Source organism: Peromyscus eremicus, chromosome 1 (genome assembly GCF_949786415.1).
Source record: "Peromyscus eremicus chromosome 1, PerEre_H2_v1, whole genome shotgun sequence".
Taxonomy (NCBI): domain Eukaryota; kingdom Metazoa; phylum Chordata; class Mammalia; order Rodentia; family Cricetidae; genus Peromyscus; species Peromyscus eremicus.
Window position 1 is genome coordinate 184,829,548 of NC_081416.1, and position 20,812 is coordinate 184,850,359.

General features: G+C 37.1%; 1 protein-coding gene across 2 annotated transcripts in view; it reads right to left on the minus strand.

The window, feature by feature from the left end:
• The window catches only part of LOC131902645 (vomeronasal type-2 receptor 116-like), a 68,599-nt gene that overhangs the window by 25,777 nt on the left and 22,010 nt on the right, over positions 1-20,812 (minus strand). For both annotated transcript variants that reach the window (XM_059253655.1, XM_059253653.1), the window contains exon 5: positions 16,558-16,681. In XM_059253655.1, the coding sequence (XP_059109638.1) occupies positions 16,558-16,681 (124 nt within the window). The remainder of the gene's footprint in view (positions 1-16,557; positions 16,682-20,812) is intronic.

Here is a 20,812-nt window from a genome sequence, read left to right on the forward strand (position 1 = left end):
CTAGATAACAAGAAGCCTGCTACAGTCATACAGTTTATAAGTAACATAAGTCTCCATGTGTTTACTTGGGTCTGAGCAGCTGCAGGAGCTGGGTGGACACAGGAAAACTCCAGCTACAGCTGGCAATTCCTGACTCAGCCTTCCTCTCCCTAGAATTCTTCTTGGCTGCTTATCTTGCCTATACTTCCTGCCTGGCTACAGGCCATTCCACATTTTATTTATCAATCAATCAGAGCAACACACATTCACAGCATACAGAATGACATTTCATACCATCCTCTAAAGCTAAGAGAAAATTGGCCTTGGTGGAAAAGAAATTACAGAAAGGACATGTGAATCATGTGGATCCAAAGCTTGATAGCATTTTGATTAATCCACTTTATAAGCATTCTCCTACAGGAATTTTAATACAGAGGGAAGATATTATGTTGGAATGGATATTTCTAAATAAACAGAGTAAAAAATTAAAAACTTATGTGGAATAGATCTTTGACTTGATTTTAAAAGGAAAATTGAGACTTAATAAATTAGCAGGAATAGACCCAGCAGAAATTGTAGTAACTTTAACTAAGGATGACATTGACAAATTATGGGCAGAAAGTGAACCTTGGTAAAGAGTTTGCAGTAAATTTTTTTGAGAGATTAACAGCAAATATCTCAAAAGTGATAGAATTCAACTTATAAAGAGAGATGATTGGATTCTGCCTCGTATTGTTCAGTAAAAACCCATATCTGGAGCCCATATATTTTATACAGATGCATACAAACAAGAAAGGCAGGTTACAAATTAGGAAATTTAAGTAAAGTGGTTCAAAGTTTTTATAATTTGGTTGAAAAATCAGAATTGTATGTTATTCTGATGGCATTAATAGATATTTTGGAAACTCTCAAAATAGTTACTGACTCTCAGTATGCTGAAAGAGTGGTCTTACATATTGAGACTGCAGATTTTATCCCTGATGAGTCAGAATTAACATTGTTATTTATTCAGTTACAAGTTAATCATAAATAGGAAGCATCCCTTATATATAACTCACATCTATTCCCATATGTCTCTGCCAGGCCCTCTGTTATAAGGTAAGATTGATAAACTATTGATAAAAACTGTGCTGGAGGCTTCAGAATTTCATAAAAACATCATATCAATAGTAAGGGTTTAAAAAAAGATTTTCATAACCTGGCAACAAGCCAAGGAAATTATAAGGTAATGTCCTACTTGTTCTTTTTATAATCAGACTCTACTACTAGCAGGATGTAACCCAAAGGGTACTCAGAGGAATGAAATCAGGCAGATGGATGGGTTTCACTTTGCAGAGTTTGGAAAATTGAAATATGTATGCCAAACTATTGATACTTATTCAGGATTTCAATGGGCAACTGCTCTGAGTTCAGAAAAAGCTGATTTTATAATTACACATTTGCTAGAATTTATGGATGTCATGGGTAAACCTGCACAAATTAAAACTGACAATGCTCCAGCATATGTCTCTGGTAAAATAAAGCTGTTTTTTGCTCCTTACAATATAAGGAATATTACAGGTATACACCATAATCCTACAGGTCAAGCAGTCATTGAAAGGTCAAATTGAACTCTAAAGGATATGCTAAATAAACAGAAAGGGATAACAAAAACCCCCAGAGATGGGTTACATAATGTTCTATTAACTTTGAATTTTCCAAATGCTAATGGAAAAGGAAAAACAGTTGTGGAGAGACATTGGATAATAGAAAAACCTATAGAATTAAATCAGCCTATATACTTTAAAGATGTGCTGACCTCAGAACAGAAACCAGGATATGACTTAGGTTGGATATAAGGTTTTCCTTTTGTTTCTACAGGAGAAGAAAAACTATGGACACCATCAATATTGATAAAGGTTTGATTTGAACAAGAGAGACCTCTTGATTAGAAGAGGTGATAGTTCATCAACCAGCATGACAATCAATTTTAAATTAACTTATACAACTAACAAATGATTTTCATTTAATCAGATATAACTTGCCAAAAGGGAACTTCCCCAAAGTTAGGGTTGGGGAAGAATTTTTTGCTTTGTCTTTCAGAAGTATGAAGGCTAAGAAATTTGAAGAACACTGGACAAATGAGACATTTAATAAAAAAAGGACAAATCATCCAGAATAAATGTCCCAAAAATGAGTAAATTGACCTATTGGTATATCACATATCGAACCGAACAATATTTTATAAGTCTTCCTAAATGTTTGTTTCTGTTCTTCTCTACAGTCACATAACACAAATGGTCTTCATATAGTCCCAGTTCAATTAAAAATTAAAGCTGGCTTTGGAGTTGGAGAATAGCTCTCTCCTCTAAACCCAAGTATGTTTGTGAAAATGAAAATACAAAATCTCTGTGTTACGAGAGAAGAGCCATCTGATATGGGATAGAAGAAAACCAAAATTAAGGGACTATTCTATTGCCACTAATGTCATAACTCTTTGGTTCTATTTTGCTTCTTTAAAACTTTTCTTAAGGTATAAATTATATATCAAAATTTATAATATATATATATTATTTATATTTATATTTATATTTATATATATATAAATTTATATTTATATATATATAAACTTTCATCATGATGATTAACTTAATGGTCCTATAGAGTACTAACTCATTTTAGAAAAAAGTCTTTATTTAGCTGCCTATACAAGTTTTGTGTGGGAGTCTCTATCAGTTTTATGTAGAGAATCATGACCACACCTAACAGCAAATTTGAAGTCTCCAGAAAGATGATGGGGCCCCAAAATGATGATTCCACATGGACAATAATAATAATACCACTAAGCTGACAAACATCACCCAAAGATCAGCTTTAGACTACAAACTGCTCAGGACAATTTCAAGATGGCTAGCTGTGATGATCAAGCCTCACAGATTACTCGAGCAAGGACTTGAGAAAAGCCCTACACTTTTGTATTATGTAGAGACTGGACAACAAATGATATAGCTACCTCTCCCAGGACTTGACAATTAACCCAAATTTTTTTCTTTTCAGGATCCCCTAAAGATGCCTAAACCCCCAACCAGCAGGAAGTAATTTAAGAACATGATACCCACATTTCCAAGAGTTGGAGTGGGTGGTTTTTGTTCTTTCAATGGGTTTTGGATAATTGTCATTGTTTAGGATGTTTGGTTACAAGTTGTTATTATTAATGGTCAGGAAAAAGTCTAAACAAAGGAGATCAGATTTAAAGTTCTTGTTTGAAAAAAAGAAAAAGGAGGATATAGATAAGAGGTACATTATTGATTCTACTCTGAAAAAATATAGAAATGATAGAATAAAGGATAGATTATTGAATCTACTCTAAACGAAAGAGGTGCATATAGATATGATATAGATAAAAAGGTAGATTATTGAATCTACTTTTAAAAGGCAATAACTAGTTTTAAATATTTTCCATTGGATTGGATTTTTGTATATTATATATAAATTATGTATATTGCTACATATTTGAGATTGATTTATATACACATGATAAGATAAAAAGGAAGATTATTGAATCTACTTTCATAAAACAACTACTAGTTTAAAATATTTTGCATTGCATTGAACTTTTGTATATTGTATATAAATTATGTATATTGATACAAATTTGAGATTGAGTTTGTTAGAAAATACTGTATGCATATTTTTAATTTTGCTCAAGGTATTGTAACATGGAAGCAAATGTAGAACAATTCTTGATAAAAAAAAAAAAAAACAGAAATAGTTCTACTTAAAATATCCCAAGTCTCTAAAAATCCAAATTTTTGTTTTGATTGCAGATTCACATAGGTGAATTCACATAGGTATCCCTTTGTTTAAAATGCTTTTTGTTTATGTGCTTGTCTCTGTTAAAATATGGAATAGTTGGTCCCAGTGAGAGTCAATGCAATGGTTTTGCTTATGTACAGTGTCTCCTCCTCTTGACTTCAGAGTAGCAGACCTGGCCATTGCTTCACAGAAAACTCACAAAGCTGTAGCTGTTTATATATTACCTTTATCTATATGTAAGACTTTCTTATTCTTCTCTCATATATTACATCTGACTATAATTTTTGATCCCTCCACTCCCTCTGTCTCTCCACTCCAGTGCCCCTCTTCCCCAGATCTGCTCCCCCTCTGTCTTTCCTCAGAAAAGAGCAGGTTTCCCAGGGACATCAACCAAACATGGTTATACATGTTACAATAAGATCAGACATGTACCATCACATTAAGTCCAGATGAGGCAATCCAGTAGGAGAAAAATGGTCCCACGAGTAGGCAAAAGAATCACTGACAGTCTCTGCAACTACTGTTAGGAATCCCATAAGAACACCATGCTACTCAGCCATAACAAATATGTGGAGATCTAGGTTAGACTTGTACAGGTTCCCTGATCCCTGTGAGCCTATGTGAGTTCAGGTCAATTGATTCTGTGGGCCACGTTTCCTTGGTGTCCCAGATTCCTTGATTTCTCCCATTCTTCCTCCCCCTTTTTCACAGGACTCCTCAAGTTCTGCCTAATGTTCTGCTTTGGGATTCTGCATATGCTCCCATAACTTGCAGAATGAAGTCTCTCTTATCTCTTGATGATGATTTTGTTAGGCTCTGGTCCCAGAAAATTCTGGATGCAGGTCCAACTGTAGGTTGAATGTTTTGCAGGTGTGTTCATGTCCCAATCCCTCCACTTGAGGCCTTTATCTAGATGCAAAACCAGAAAGATACACAGTGAAAAGAAAATTGTGGATTTATTTTTCTGGTGAACATAGGCAAATAATATAGTAAAACACCTTTTAACATATTTCAATAACACATCAAAAATGTAACTCATCCTTGTCAAGTCAATTTTAATTGAACATGCGGGAATGCTTCAACATGGATCAATCAATAAATATAATTCACCACACAATGATCTCATGATTAAAAATTTCATGATTGTGTCAATAGGTATGGAAATCCAGCATCCATTTGTATTTAAAGCCCAAGAGGGATTACAGATTAAGATTGGAACATATCTCAATATATTGAAGGCTATGTATGGCAGACCTATAGTCAAACGTCATGCTAATGGAGAAAAATATTCCTAAAGGCATCATAACCAAGACAATGGTAATCAAAAAACCTTTCACCATGCCAAGTAACCAAGGGTTGGAATTTCTGGTAGATAAACAAGGCAAGTGAAGGACAAATACAAGTAAATAAGAGAAAGTCAGAATATTCATCTTTGCAGGTAATCTGAATAAATACTTAAGATATTCAGATTTCGTGGAACACTTCCTAGAGCTGATAAACAATTTCATGTAGGCAGAGTTTTCCTGTCCCAACTGCCTGGTTGCAAATAACCACTCAGAGGCTTGTGACTAGCTCTTACATTTAAATTAACCCATTTCTATTAATCTATGTTTTACCACATGGCTTGTGCTTGTGGCTTTACCTGTCCTCTAGTATCTCTTGTTCCCTTGGTGGCTGGCTGGTTTCTCCCCAGACATCACTGTTCTTCCAGGTCCTTAGTTTGGTTTTTCCACCTAACCTTACTCTGCTCAGATATTTGCCAATCAGGTGGTGAGAGCAGGGAAGAGGTGAGATCTGTGGGTGATATGTGAAGTGAGTAGAAAATTTCTTAATAAAGAAAAATGAAAATAATGAAGTTTACTTTAAAAAAACACAATAATTTATAAATAGGTTCCCATGACACTGAAAATCTTCTCTAAGAAAAGCACACCATCATTCAGAGAATGTAGAAGCTTACATAATGGGAAAAGATAATTATTAACTCCTAGTTTGATAGAGGATTGTCTTATTTAGAGTTTCTATTGGTATGAAGAGACACCATTACCATGGCAATTCTTATAAAGGAAAACATTTAAATGGAGCTGACTTACAAGTTCATAAGTTTAGTCCAGTATCATCATGGGGGTGTGCAGATAGAAATGGTACTGGAGAAGGAACTGAGAATTCTATATCTTGATCTGAGGGCAGCAGAAAAAGCTGTGTCACTGTGCATGACTTGAGTGTATATGAGACTTCAAAGCCTTCCTCCATAGTGACACATGCCTCCCGCTTCTCCAAAAAGACCATACCTGCTCATAGTGCCACTCCTTATGGCCAAGTATTCAAACACATGAGTCCACTGAGGGGGAATCATTCCTATTCAAATTACCACATTCCTCTCCATGGCCCCACAAATGATTGTAACCATAATACAATGCAATATGCACTTAGTCCAACTTCAAAAGTCCCCATCATAGTTTCAACAATGTTTTAAAGTCCAAAGTTCCAAGTCTTTTGAGAGACTAATGCATTCTCTTAACTGTAATTCTATATAAAATAAAATAAAAAAGGCAGGTCATATTCTTCCATCTTATAATGATTCAGGATATATGTTAGCATTGCAAAAATGGAGGAAATGGGGGATACTGAAGAAATACTGGACCAAAGCAAGACCAAAACCCAGCTAGGCAAACTTGAAACTCTTCATCTCTCAGTTCCTTCTCCAGCACCATTTCTACTGCATACTACCATGTCCTGTCATGATAATAATGGACTAATCCTCTGAAATTGTAAGCTAGTCCCAATTAAATGCTTTCATTTTTAAGAGTTGCTATGTTAATTGTGTCTCTTCCTATCAATAGAAACCCCAACTAACACACTTTGGCAGCAAAAAAAAAAGTTGTACCATACATAAATCAGTGAGTATAATAAATTGCTTTAATAGATAAGGGCAGAAATTATTCTTCATCACACTAGATGAAGAAAATACTTCTGGAAATCTTCAGTATCCCTAAAACACTCAGTATAAAAGGAAAATAATGTAACAGGATGGAGGAAAATATCAAAAAAAATGGCAAGAATTAAATCAAAGGAGAAAAACTGAGAACCTTTCCTTTGAAACAACAAAGGATGGAAGATAATCATTTCCCTGGAATAAGAGCAGGACACTTTGGATACTTCTAGAGTTTCAAGTCAGTAGAAAGGAATGGGAGTCAAATTATGTCTATGTGCTAATGATGTTGTACTTGTAAATGAGATCCTAAATATTCATTGTGAAAATTCTTCAATATAATGAATACTATCTAGAAAGTAGCAGCATGTAAAATCAGCACACAACATGAATTGCTCCTCTATGTACCAGGAAGAGCAAGACTTGCTGCAAGTCACAATTACATGAAGTAGTATTTCAGCTGATTATGACAAGCTAATACCTGGATGAAGCCAATGGCATTCCAGAGGTCAAGCCAAGGGTCAAGGAGTCTTGGTGATACTAGTCTTTGATTATTAGCTGTTTCCTGCCATGAATTTCTCATGTGCTATTGTAGATATTCTGACATTCATTGGTCACAACTTACCTTCTACTAATTGAATATTTAGAAAAACTTCTGTGCAGTAACACAGCCAGGATCGCTAATCTCAGGCCTTTCTGTAATTATTGTCATTAGAAGCATCCAGCCGGGACCATTCCTGAATGGACAAAAATGCCTTATCTGAGATACTTCACAGATTCTCTAAAAACAGACTTAAGCATCCAGACTATCTGTTTGAGAAGGCCTGGTGTGTTGAGAGCCCGTTCTCGGGTTCCTCGTGGATTTACCCAGCAGGTCCGAATAGAGGATGATTAGACCACGGGCCTGAGTGAGTGCAGGTGTCTGGGATGGTCTGCACTTGGCTGTGCTGGGAGAGGAGGTCTTTTGCTCCACCCCTTGGCGCCTCTACAAAAACCCTGGGGCAGAGACAGTCGGAGCCCGTTGGAATAGGTTCCAGGCCCTCTCGAGGCTATCCTTTATTTTCTATCTGTTTATCTCCACAAGATTCTCCACAATAAATCCTTCTATCTAATATTTCCTGCTGCTTGCACTCAAGAAAACTCTGGGGAACTGTGGGGGTGGTGGGTAAACGCCCCACACTGGTGGATATGCTAATTAAGCTTAATGTTCTCCTTTCCAAAGTTGTATTTCTAGGTTTAACTCCACCCTTAGCAATTAACTCAGAACTGAAGGGTTCCTACTTACAGGTACATCTAGCTGTGATGGAAGTTACCTAGCCAAGTTGCCTAGTGACTAAGCACACTTGCCCCGCCCTGCCAGAAATGGCAGTAGCAGAGATAGCTTGGAGGGATAAGGGCCAAAGGGATAAAAGGCAGCTTTATTTTCAGAGCAAAAACAGAGAAGAAAATAGAGAATGGAAGAACTAGATGGGCAAGAACTGGAGGGGAACAAACAGATTGGGAAGAACTAAATTGGAAGAGAATTAGATTGGAGGAGAAGTACATTAGAAAACTAGACGGACTAGATGGAAGATGAGGATGAGCCAGATGGAAAAGAACTAGATGGATAAGAACAAGATGAAAAAGACCAAGATGGGGAAGAACTAAGATGAGGGAATTAAGGTAGTCTTAGAGGTAACAGCAGAAAGAGATATGTAGCTAGAGTTTTCCTGTGCCCTAGCCTTCTGGTGGTAAGGACAAATCTCTCTCATCTGCCAGTCCTGGAGCCACTAGGGAGGGCCCAAGTAAACACACAGAGGCTTATATTATTTGAGAACTGTATGGCCATTTGCTCAAGCTTATTACTGACTAATTCTTACAGTTAAATTAACCCATAATTCTTATTTATGTTTAGCCCCATGGCTTGGTACCTTTTCCCAGTTCTGCCTTCACATCTTGCTTCTCATGGTGGCTGCTGGCAGTGTCTCCTGACTCAGCCCTCCTTTTCCCAGAATTCTCCTCTCTCTTTGTCCAGATTATACTTCCTACCTGGCTACTAGCCAATCAGCACTTTATTTACTAACCAATCAGAGCAACACGTTCACAGCATGCAGATATCCACAACAGAGTTAGAGAGTATTAGTCAAGAAAGGAGCTAAGTAAGAGAGCAAATAGAAGGCATGTAGAGAGAGAATTGACTCAGAAGAATAAAGTGTATAGACTAAAGAGTTTCAAGTACATAGATTTATTAGAGAATCCCTCAGATTAATCCACCACCAGTAGCTTCTCTTCTGAAACTCTGGGTGAAGGCTATTGAGGGGCTGGACCCCAGTAGCTTTCATTACAGGCTGAGAAAAATATCAAATAATGAACTCAATTGAAGTAACCTTTAAAACATGACATATCTGGGATTAAATGACACCAAGGAAGTTAGACATCTTCACAGTGAATATTTTATAACACTGAGGAAAGAAATTTATAGACAATGCAAGAGGGAAACTATCCTGCATGCTTCTGGATTGATAAAATTAATATTGTTTTAAAAATACATGTCTATACTGTGAACACCATTCTAATATGCTCAATATTCATCAAAATCCCATCATAGTATAAAGAAAAGTCAGAACTATAAAAAAATTATAAAATTCAAATAGAAAAACAGACTCTGGATGGATCAAGCAATGGAGAAGAAAAATAACAAAGCTGGAGTTATCATAATAATTATGTTCCACTACACTCTAGTACTATAGTTACAGAAGACCATAATATACTGATACTACACTATTTCAATGGATAAGAAAACCCATAATTAGATTGCACAGCTATAGTCAACTTATCTTTGACATAAGTTTAAAAAACACCAATGGAAAAAAAGACACTGCAACTAAACAAGTACTTTTGGGACCCTGGGAATAAAGGATTAGTATATCTAGAATGCAGAATCTGAACAAAAAAAATAGCTCAATTTTGAAAAGGTACAAAACTAAGAGTTCTCAGAGGATGAAACATACACGGCTGAGCAACACTTAAGAATGTTCAACATCATGACCACACTAGTGGAAGCCCATGAACTGTGGACTGGTGGCTGTGGAGCCCCCATGGGACTGGACTAGGCCCTCTGGATACAGAAGACAGTTGTTTGGCTCAAACTCTTTGGGGGGCACCCAGGCAGGGCGATCAGAATCTGTCCCTGGTCTATGGGCAGGCTTTTGGGAATCTGGTGCCTGTGGTGTGACACCTTGCACAGCCTTAGTGCAGTGGGAAGGGGCTTTGACCTGCCTAGGCTCAGTGTGCTGGGCTCTGCTGACTCCCCATGGGAGACCTTAATTGAGATTTCACTCAGTATTCTAGTGTCCTTGGTACTGAAATGTTCTCTGGCAATTGCCAACTGAACTGAAAATGTGAACACATCCAAAAACCCTTTGATCTACAATAATATCCTGCCTGCAAAATAGCTAGGAAAATAGTGGCATAAAATCTGTGAGAATAAGCAACAAATATCTGATTTGATTGAATCCAACCAGACACTGCTTGAGTAACAAGAATCAGAAACTAGATAGCCCAGCTACCTACAGTAAAATCAAATGCTATTGTTCTTTAAAAAAGCAATAAAATGTTTTGTAATTGCATTGTGTTATATTCAAGATCAATGCCTTGCTCAGTTATTTTCAGGGAATCATCATTCTGCAGCAGACAGGAACAAATAGCAAACAGAAATCAACAGCCAGACATTATGGTGAGAGGAAGAAAACTAAGTTTAAAAGGCTTGCCTCCTTCACATATCTCCCTACAAGCCACAGAAAATAGCATGGAAGCGTACGTAGAAAGAGGATAAGAGGCAGAGGTAATGGAGAACTGTTAAGGTCAATACATATGAGTCTATTTAAAGTATAATATGGATTTATTAAGATTTAAATTTAAAAATATACTCACTAATTCAGAAACGAGTAAACAGCTGAAGTCATCTTCTGTTCTGTAAGTGAGAAAAAAAATGTACCTGACCAATGGGAAAAACCAGTAAGAAGAAGAATGTGACCCCTCTCCCTTTCCTTTTAAGAGGTTACATATGATGGCAAGAAGCACAGCCTATATTGAGCTGTATAGCCCAAGTTCATGGGTGGAACAAATACCATTACAGAGGACACCAAAATAAATGCCTTCTAATTAAACAGGATTGATAAATAAAGGAAAACACAGAACCTGAGGAAACAGGAACAGTGCATACATGTGTTTTTCCCAGTTGGGGTCCCAGACCTGAAAGTAGAAGTGATCACAAGCCTCATCTGTAACACCAGAAGCAATCTCCAATTGATAATCACCAGCTAATGAGAATTTACTTTCCTTCAAAGGAGTCTCAATAGGAAATCAAACTACTTTTAAGTGTAGACTGCATGCCCACGTATAGATGGGAGCACAAAATTTAATCAACCACATTTGTGGGGGCCTATGTCCATAGTATTGTGTCAGAGTTCCCCATTTTCCTCACTTTTGTAGGTTTTTCATGATATATATTTCTACTCACTTTTTAACCTACACATTGATTGCATATATGTTATGGGTTCAAGGTAAGAATTTTTTGGGGATTCCTGAATGTACAAACACATGTGTTAAATTCTCATGCCTTCTCTTGGGCTTTTTTCCTTATGTTTGCCTACTTTGACCAATTCCAATGTGTTAGATTTTCTTTATCGTAGTATGTATTTTATTATTATTCCATAGAAACCTGAATTTTTCCAATGAGAGATAGAAAAATGAGGTGGATTCAGATAGGAAGCGATGTGGGGCGGATCTTGGAGGAACTTGAAGAGGCTTGCAGGAGAAACCATAATCAGGGGATAGTATATGAAAGAAAATCTATTTCAATGAATGGGAAAAAAAGAAAACCAGTGTTCCATTGTAGTGCTATGTAAACTTCACTTTAAAAATTTCATTTAATTTCAATAACGTGTATGTGTGCTTTTTGAGTGTGCTCATATGTGCACATCTGTGAGTGGGTGTTCTTGGAAGACAGAAAAGGCATCCATTGGCACTATTAGAAGAGGTGGCTATAAATTGTAAGATGCATGGATTTGATAGTAAACTCATCTCCCATGAAAAAGCTATATATGATTTTAAATGCTGAGACAACTTACCATCTTTCACAATATTCGTTCAATCTATTTAACAAAACATCTTTCTTTCTACTAAGTTTTACTCCTCTAACTCCCAGGATGCAACAGGATTGTCTTGTCACTTCCACAAGGATTAAATTAGTTTCATAATCTGAAAACATTCATTCCCTCTACTACAACTTTCTCTGTTTTCTCTTACATTAAAAAACACAGAGTAATTCAGTTGTTAAAAGAATTGCTTGGAGTTTATTTTAAATATTACTTTGCATTACAGAAATATAAGAACACATATCCAAGAACCAGGTCTTGTAAAATATGTGTCTGAGTGGAAGATTATAGACCACAATGTACAGAAAAGTAGTATACATGATATTTCTGGGCATTATCATTAGAAGAAACAATGAGAATCACTAGCTGATGCATACGTCTTGTATTATATCATAACAGGTGTCTCTGTACCATCACCACAGTTTTCAGTAACCATTTATTAAATGAGTGTTCAGTAAGAGGTTTTCTCCCTTAACTTTTGAAGAGAATTGCTCTCTGGTCGGAACAAAATTATGTAGCACTTGGGGATAAAAATGCATCCCAGCAGACCTGCACTTGAGGACAAAATGGAGAAGACCTCCACTACCACCATGACCTTGCCCTTGGTGCTATGGTAGACAGGGAGGAAGGTGACCCACACACTGCAGAACAACAGCATACTGAAGGTCAGCAACTTGGCTTCATTGAAATTGTCAGGGAGATTCCTGGCCAAGAAAGCCACAATGAAGCTCCCTAAGGCAAGGGAGCCATGGTATCCCAAGACATAGTAGAATGCAGTAACTGAGCCCTTGTTGCACACAATGATGATTTGGCCATGCTCAGAGTGTGCATCAGTGTCAATAAAGGGAGGAGAAACTAGCAGCCAGATTGCACAGAGAATAATTTGGATGAGAGTACATATGGCAATGATGTAGTTGGGTGCCCTTGAAATCATGAAGAACCTCATCCTTCTTCCAGGGGCTGTGACTATGAAAGCCAAAAGGACAGTCACTGTTTTGGCCAACACAGTGGAAACAGCCACAGTGAATACAACTCCAAATGTGATTTGTTGCAGGACACAGGTAGTTGCGTTGGGTTGGCCAATGAAGAGCAAGGAGCACAAGAAACAAAACATGAGTGAGATGAGCAATATATAACTAAGATTCCGGTTATTGGCCTTCACAATGGGTGTGTCATGGTGCTTAACAAACCCCAAGAACAAGAATTGTGAATGCAGTGAAGCACAAGGCCATTAGGCAAGAGTCATCCCCAAGGGATCTTTGTATTTCAGAAAGATCACAGATTTGTGAACGCACTGGTTCTGCTCTCTGTTGGCATACTGGTCCTCTGGACACCTCACACATTTTTCCACATCTGGTGGAGTAAGAAAAGTATGATAAATGCAGCTTTAGCCATTTAGTGACTGAATATTTCAATTTAGTGTGTTGAAGAAGCATTGCACTACCTGCATTTGTTTCTGAGGATGGAGTTGAAAGACATTCATAATAGTCATTCATTGTCTTTATGGGAACTGAAACTAAACAATCAGTATGTTATCTAATTTACTGTGTGTTGATGATGCTATTTGTGATGTTATCAGAAAGTACAGATATTTTCAGTACATGACTTAAACTGGTGAATTGACAGAGGGTAAAATCATTAACCATTATTTTGCACAGGGTGTATTTTAAAGTCTCCAATTCCATGGTTGTAGTGCCTCCTGATGTCTTTCTGTCTTTTTTATGAATGTAGTCCTTGTAATATTTGAAGACTGTTTCTTCTAATGGGACACTTCCTGTGGTATGTTTTCTAGTTTGAATTTATTACCCCAAATCCAATGATATAGAAGAAATACCAAACATAATCTCTAGTGACACTTAGAATTCACACATGACATGCCAAGACCAAGTTCTCAATAAAAAAGTAGATTGATTTGACCCAGAGAACAATAGGCAGGGAATAGGAGACAAAAATAGGAAATAGAGAATGAAGGAGAAGATAAAAGCAACAAGAGAGGGGGAAGAGGTTTTTGGCCATGAAGGAAAAAGAACTGCTCTGGATAGAGAGGATACAGATGTGGCCTCTTAGAAAATGGTAGCTTATAAAGATGAAAGGGAAAACCCAGGTTAGGACAAAGTGTTTAATTTTGATTGGACAGTTTAATTAGGACAGACACAACAGAGTTTTTGGTAGCCGGACCTCAATACTTTGATAGCTGGAACTTGATAGTCAGCCTCAGGAGGAGGAAGTGGCCAAATAAGGGAACAGATATTGATGGCTAGCTTTAGGAATGTAATAGCCTTGGTTAGCATTTCTTAGAACCGTGACCACAGTAGCGCTTATAAGGAAAACATTTGATAAAGTGGCATATAGTTCAAAGGCTCAGTCCATTATCATCATGGTGGGACATGGTGCTATGCATGCAGACATAGTGCTGGGAAAGCATCTGGATATTTTTTGTCTTTGATCCATAGGCAACAGGAAGAAAACTGTCTCACTTGGTATGGCTTAAGCATGTAAGAAGCCTCCAAGTCTGCATTCACAATGACACAAATCCTCCAATAAGATCACACCTTCTCCAACTCGACCATGCCTTCTAATAAGGCCAATTTTGTTCAAACTATTACTGCAATGTCATAGTTTTAGCAAGGCAAAGGAATGGTGAAGAAGGGCACTACTTGCTACAGCCATATTTCCATGCTCATTCTTGCTAGAGTTCCTTCATAATGAGTAAGCTGTATGTATGTGTGTATATATAAGCGTATATATGTACATGCAAAAGTAACAACAGAGCTCTAATATGAGAGTGATTGGGTTTGTATGGGGGAAGTAGGAGGGTGAGAGTAAAAGAAGAATATTACGTAAATATAATTTTTATGTTTATAAATGCAAAAAAGTAATTAATTAAAAAATATCCCCAGTTATGTCCTTATCTGGCAGTAGGATGGTTTGTCCCTGAGTCTTGTTCAAAAGAAGCAGTAACTCACAACTGGAGGTAGAGACCTCTGTACATATTTACCATCAAAAAGCCCTTCTTCTTGATTCTATCACCTTTGGGAACAGACAACCACCTTTCTTCCTCTTTCACTAATTTCCATCTATGTGAGTCTCAGACTATTTGAGTGTACTCAAGTGTGAAGTAGATATTGATATAACATCATGATCACAATTAAAGAAGAACTCTCAAGCAAGAGTGATAGCACAGAACGTTTGCTTGGAGAATAATATCCCATCCATAAGTTGCAGTCTCCACCATGGAAAATTTAAGAAACTTGAGTGCAATTGCTCTGAATCATTGGATAATTGCATAGAGACATGATGTGCTTCTAGGTTTCAAGTCTTTTTATCTAGAACAATGCATTTATGGTCACATGTAACTCAATACTTTGTTTAGGGGAATGGAAAGTTGTCTCACTTGTGAAGAGAATATACTGCACTTGCAGAAGAACTGAGTTCAGTTTAAGGAACAATGTTGGGGTTCTCACAACTTTCTGTAACTCTAAATACAGAAGCGTTGGATGACTCTCACATGCACATTCAATTGTGTACACACAACCACCAATTTCATATATATGCACATAATTAAGGAAATGATAAAATTATTTTTCTTTAACTTTTGCTGTATTTCTTGTTGTAAATACCCTTTATTCTTATTTTCATATTTAAAACAATTTCATTAGAGTTTGTTTAAGTAAATTGCAGTAGGTTGTATGTGTAAGTGCTTAGAGATCAGAACACAACCTCTAAGAGCTGGCAATACCTATCTATTACATGGGTCCTAGGGATTAACTCATCATCAGCTGTAGTAGAAAGGGATTTAACTTTTGAACTGTTTTACTGGCCATAAATGTCCTTTAAGTCTTTCATTATATAGGATGAAAGCCACCATGAGAGAAAAATCTATGTATCTGCCATTTTTGTGAAACAAACTCTAAATAAATAATCATTTGACTAACATGGACTGAGGGGGGCCAACACCATTGGTATAACTGTAGCTACTTGTTATCATACAAAACCATTGTATCTACTATTTTTGAATTTATTAACTGTGTATATATAAAAATATTGATTATAGTACTCCATATTTTCTACTTTTTTTGGCAACACTTCTCCACACTTCTTTAGATATCAAATCACAATGATACTTTGAAGGGGGGTCTCTTGATATTGCTTGAACTTCTTTGTATCATACTGAACAACTTCTTATAATTTCACAAGAATTTATTTCTACTCTTCATTAATCTTAAAGAGACAGAGGACTTATATTTGGTTTCTAGAATGTACATAACAGACTTCAATGGATCAGAATCTCTAGTCTATACTCCATTGATTCCCTGCATATACATGGTGCTTATAAATTTATGTAGTGACAAATACAGACATGTAAATATAAAATATAAATATTATTCAAGATTCATGATTAGAATCTAATCTACATATTGTTTCCAAGGACATCAGTCACTAGTAAAGACTGTACAAAATTCCCTTACATTGTAGTTTCATTATCAAAACTTTCTTTGAGAAAAGGCCACCTGCCATGTATTTTCAATGAGTCATAGATGGATGTCATGACATAACATGTTACTTAAAGTGACATTGATAATGATCGTAGTTCTACAAAAACTAACTTGGGAAAGTGATATGGTTTATTTGTGCCTTTTAGAACCTTTTATCATCCCAATGTGTTTGGGAGAAGATGATCTATGTGAAGGATTTATCTCAGCAGCAAACACTCACTTGTCTCATTAGAAACTTCATTTTCTGGGCAGGGGATGCAATCAAAACAGCAGGCTGCCATTCCCTCCTGCAATAATTTTCTGAATCCAGGACCACAATCAGCACTGCACACAGAGGGTGGCATCTGAGGAAAATTAGACATACTCTGATATCAGGAGTTTTACCTTCTTCTTCCATAACAAAATTATGTTAGCATGTTGAAATATCAATAAGTTTATTTTATATACAACAAATGAGTGACCACATTAAACTTAGTATATTTTGAAATGCCAAATATGTAAATGTATGAAAACAATCTGAAATAATTTGAGTAGCTTCCCAATCTTAGAAATTTAGGAATAAGAATGGGTTGTTTGCTGTGGGCAAACACCATAGAGATTGCAAAAAGATTTTTCTAGTTAATTTTCACCACCTTGACAGAAAGTACATTAAGAAGTTAGAGGGGCCGGGCGGTGGTGGCGCATGCCTTTAATCCCAGCACTCGGGAGGCAGAGCCAGGCGGATCTCTGTGAGTTCGAGGCCAGCCTGGGCTACCAAGTGAGTTCCAGGAAAAGGCGCAAAGCTACACAGAGAAACCCTGTCTCGAAAAACCAAAAAAAAAAAAAAAGAAGAAGAAGTTAGAGGGAAGCTTAACTAAAATATTTCTCTCCTTCTCTCCATTGAACTAGCCGGCTGTCATATTATTTATGCATTTTATTACTGCATAATTGATGTATGAGTCCCCAGTCTACTGTGGGCAGTGCTGTCCCTAAGCAGGGCTGTAGAAGAAATCAAGCAGAGCAAAGCAGTAGACAATGTTCCTTCAGGGTCTATACTTTAGTTGAAGGATACAGATTCCTGCCTTGTCTTCCCTTTACTGTAACCCATGAGCCTAATCAACCCTTCCTCCTCACTTTACTTATGGTCAGTGTTTAATCACAGCAACAGTGCAGCAAACTAGGATAAATGGATATTGGAAACATGGGAAATATCTCTTCAAACCTCTGACAGCAAACATGAACTCCAATAAATAGCACTCCAAAGCATGACAAACAGAGAGTAAAGAGAATAACAGCTAAGTAGGCAGAGCCTGGTGTATTTCTGGAGACAAAGTGATGAACTGATAAGTATTGAACTGGAATGTTTCCTGAGGTAAAAGTGCCTTACAATGGCTGCAAGTATATGGAGAACTGGAATAAAAGTGAGATTATTTAAAGTTGATTATAGGATTTCTTAAAGCTAAAAACATAAAAATTTTGCATAATCAAAATCCTGGTGATAGGGGTCTATATACTGGTTAACACAGCTGCTGATGGCCAGGTGCTCACTTTAGGTTCTTTCTTAACTATGGAGTTCTGAGTCAGAACCACAGTGTCTCCTATTCATGGGCTATTTCATATTCTCTACAATGTGATTAACTACAAGTATTGTTTTTGTTGTGGTTTTCTTTAAACATGGTTTCACAATGTATTGTTGGTATATCTCAACTAACTATATATAGTAGGTTAACTAAGATCATACAGAGATCCTCCTCTCCTGCCTCCCGAATGCTGGAATTAAAGGTGTAAGCTACCAGTGGGCACATTTCTTCCCTTATTTCTGTATTTCATGTTTACCATTTCTTTTTGTACTTGCTATGATATTAAGGACTATTTTGAAGATGAGTGGAGAAAATGTATCTGCTCATCCAATTTCTTTTGTATTTTTCATTAAATTATTTAACTTACCAATGACAGTTTCCCCTCTCTCCTCTTACCCAGTTCCCTCTGCATCATTCCTCTCTACTACCACATCCACTCCTCAGAAATGGTAAGGCCTTCCATGGGAGTCAAAATAGCATGGCAAACCAAGTTTAGGAAGGACCAAGCTCCTCCCTCCTGCATCAAGGTTGGGTGATTAATTCCACCATAGGGAATAGGTTCCAAAAAGACAGCTCATGTGCCAGTGACAGATCTTAGTCCCACTGTTAGGGGTTACAAACAGACCAAGCTACACGTTTATCACCCACATGCAGGGGTCTTAAGTAGGTCCCATGCAGGCTTTCTACCTGTTGGTATATACTGACTGAGTTCCCAAAGGTCAGCTGTCTCTGTGGGTTGCCTTGTCACGATCTAGACCCCACCTGCTCATATAATCCCTCCTCCCTCCCTCTGTTCAACTGGACTCCCAGAGCTTGTCCCAGTGTTTGGCTATGCATCTATTCATCTGCTTCCAGAGTTACTGGATGAAGTTCCTGTGAAACAATTAGGGAACTCACCTTTATGATTACTGGAAAAGGCTAGTTCAGGCACCCCCTCTAGGAATCTTAGTGGGGTCATTCCTGTGGAATCCTAGGATTTTTGCTGGTACCAGGTTTCTCCCTACGTCCATAATGCCATAATTACCCCCTCAATCAAGGTACTTCTTTAATTGCTCTTCCTCTCCATCCCTCTCCCAACTGGGCCACCTCAATTCCTCATGTCTCCATCACTCAGTCTACCCAGGAGGTTCCAGCAATTTTCCCTTCCTAGGGTGATCCATATGTCCCTCTTAGTGTCCTCCTTATTAACTAGCATCTTTGGGGCTCTGGAATGTAGCCTGGTTATCATTTGCTTTCTATCTTATGTCCAGTTTATGAGTGAGCACATACCATGATTCTATATCTAGGTCTTGGTTAACTCAATCAGGATGATGGCATTCATCCAAAGAATGGATAAAACAAATGTGATACATTTACACAATTGAGTATTACTCAGCTGCAAAAAAAAACAATGACATCATGAAATTTGAAGGCAAGTGGATGGAACTAGAGAAAATCATCACTGTCCAATTTTTGCTCATTTCTTTTGAGGCAGGGTCTCTATATGCAGCCCTAGCTCACTTGGACTCATTATGTACACCACACTGGCCATTAACTGAGAAGGTTTTGCCTGCCTCTGATCTAAGAGTTTGATTACAGATATGTACCACCACATACACGTGGGCTCACTGGGACTTTAATGGAAATTCTTTGAGTTTCTCTTCCTGCAGTACAATGTTGTCAATAAGATTGCCATAGAAAAAACTTTTAATGGGATCAGGCTGGGAAAAATTATTAATTAATAAAAAAGAAAACTTTAATAAGTCAAGATGTGTTCCTTCTGTTGTGTTAGGAACAAGTCCTATGCTTGAATCTATTTATATGCCCCATTTACTTAACTGACCTGCATATGCTGAACCATCCCTGTATCCCTGGAATGAAGCTATGTTTGTCACAGGGACAGAACTTTCTGTTGTGTTGTTGATTTATATTAATCAGTGTTTATTTGAGAATTTTTCCACCATGTCTATCAAAGTGTTTAGTCTCTCATTTACTTTATTATGTTCCACTTCCTCAAAATTCTTTCCCTCCATATTTATTGAAGTGGTCTCTCTACATTTGTAAGTGAGGTTTGTTTTTAGAAGAACAAATGAATGTTGGTTTACAAAACAATCTTGTTTGTGTATTATGATTAGAGAATGTGAAGATTGACATGGAATTGTTATTGATAATTATTTGCTAATTATTGTCCATTTTTGTTATTGCAATATTTGATAGAGTATATAACACTTGTTTTTCTAACTGGTGTTTAATGCTTGCTGTCTTTCTCTTCTTTGACCACACATATTTATCTTACTTTTCAGTGTGTAGGAGCTCTTCAGGTGTCTTCCATAGAAATGTTAGAGTGGTTATGAATTCCTATAACTCATATACATCACTGAACATTGGTCTGTCTGGGTATTTGTTAGGGTCCTTAAAGAACATACAGAATGAATCTCTCTGTCTCTCTGTCTCCCGCACTCTGTTTCTCTGACTTTCTCTCTCATATATATGTATATATGGATTCACACAATTTATTAGAATGTCTTCTAGGACGCGGTGTAGCTAATCTAGCAATCACTAGGTATAAATGGCAATCCAAAAATGTAGAATCTTCTCATTCTATGATGTGTTATGTGTCTGTTGATCTTCAGTAAACACTTATGTACCATAGACATAGGTTCTAATGCCAGTTAAGAAATAGACTTTCTAGCAAGGTGAGGGAAAGCAGACAAAGAACACGTTTCCTTTTTCAGTGTCCCTATATAGGCTTCCAGCACAGAGTGGGATTTTCAAAATCAAATGAGGTAATTCAAAGTTGTGTCTTCCCAGCTTAAGATCCAGATAAGGGATGTGTCTTTTCCCAGGTTAAAAGATGTCAATTAAAGGCATGACATCTTTTTCCTTCTTTTTTGGGGTTTTGTTTTAGAGACATGGTTTCTTGTTGTAGTCCTGGCT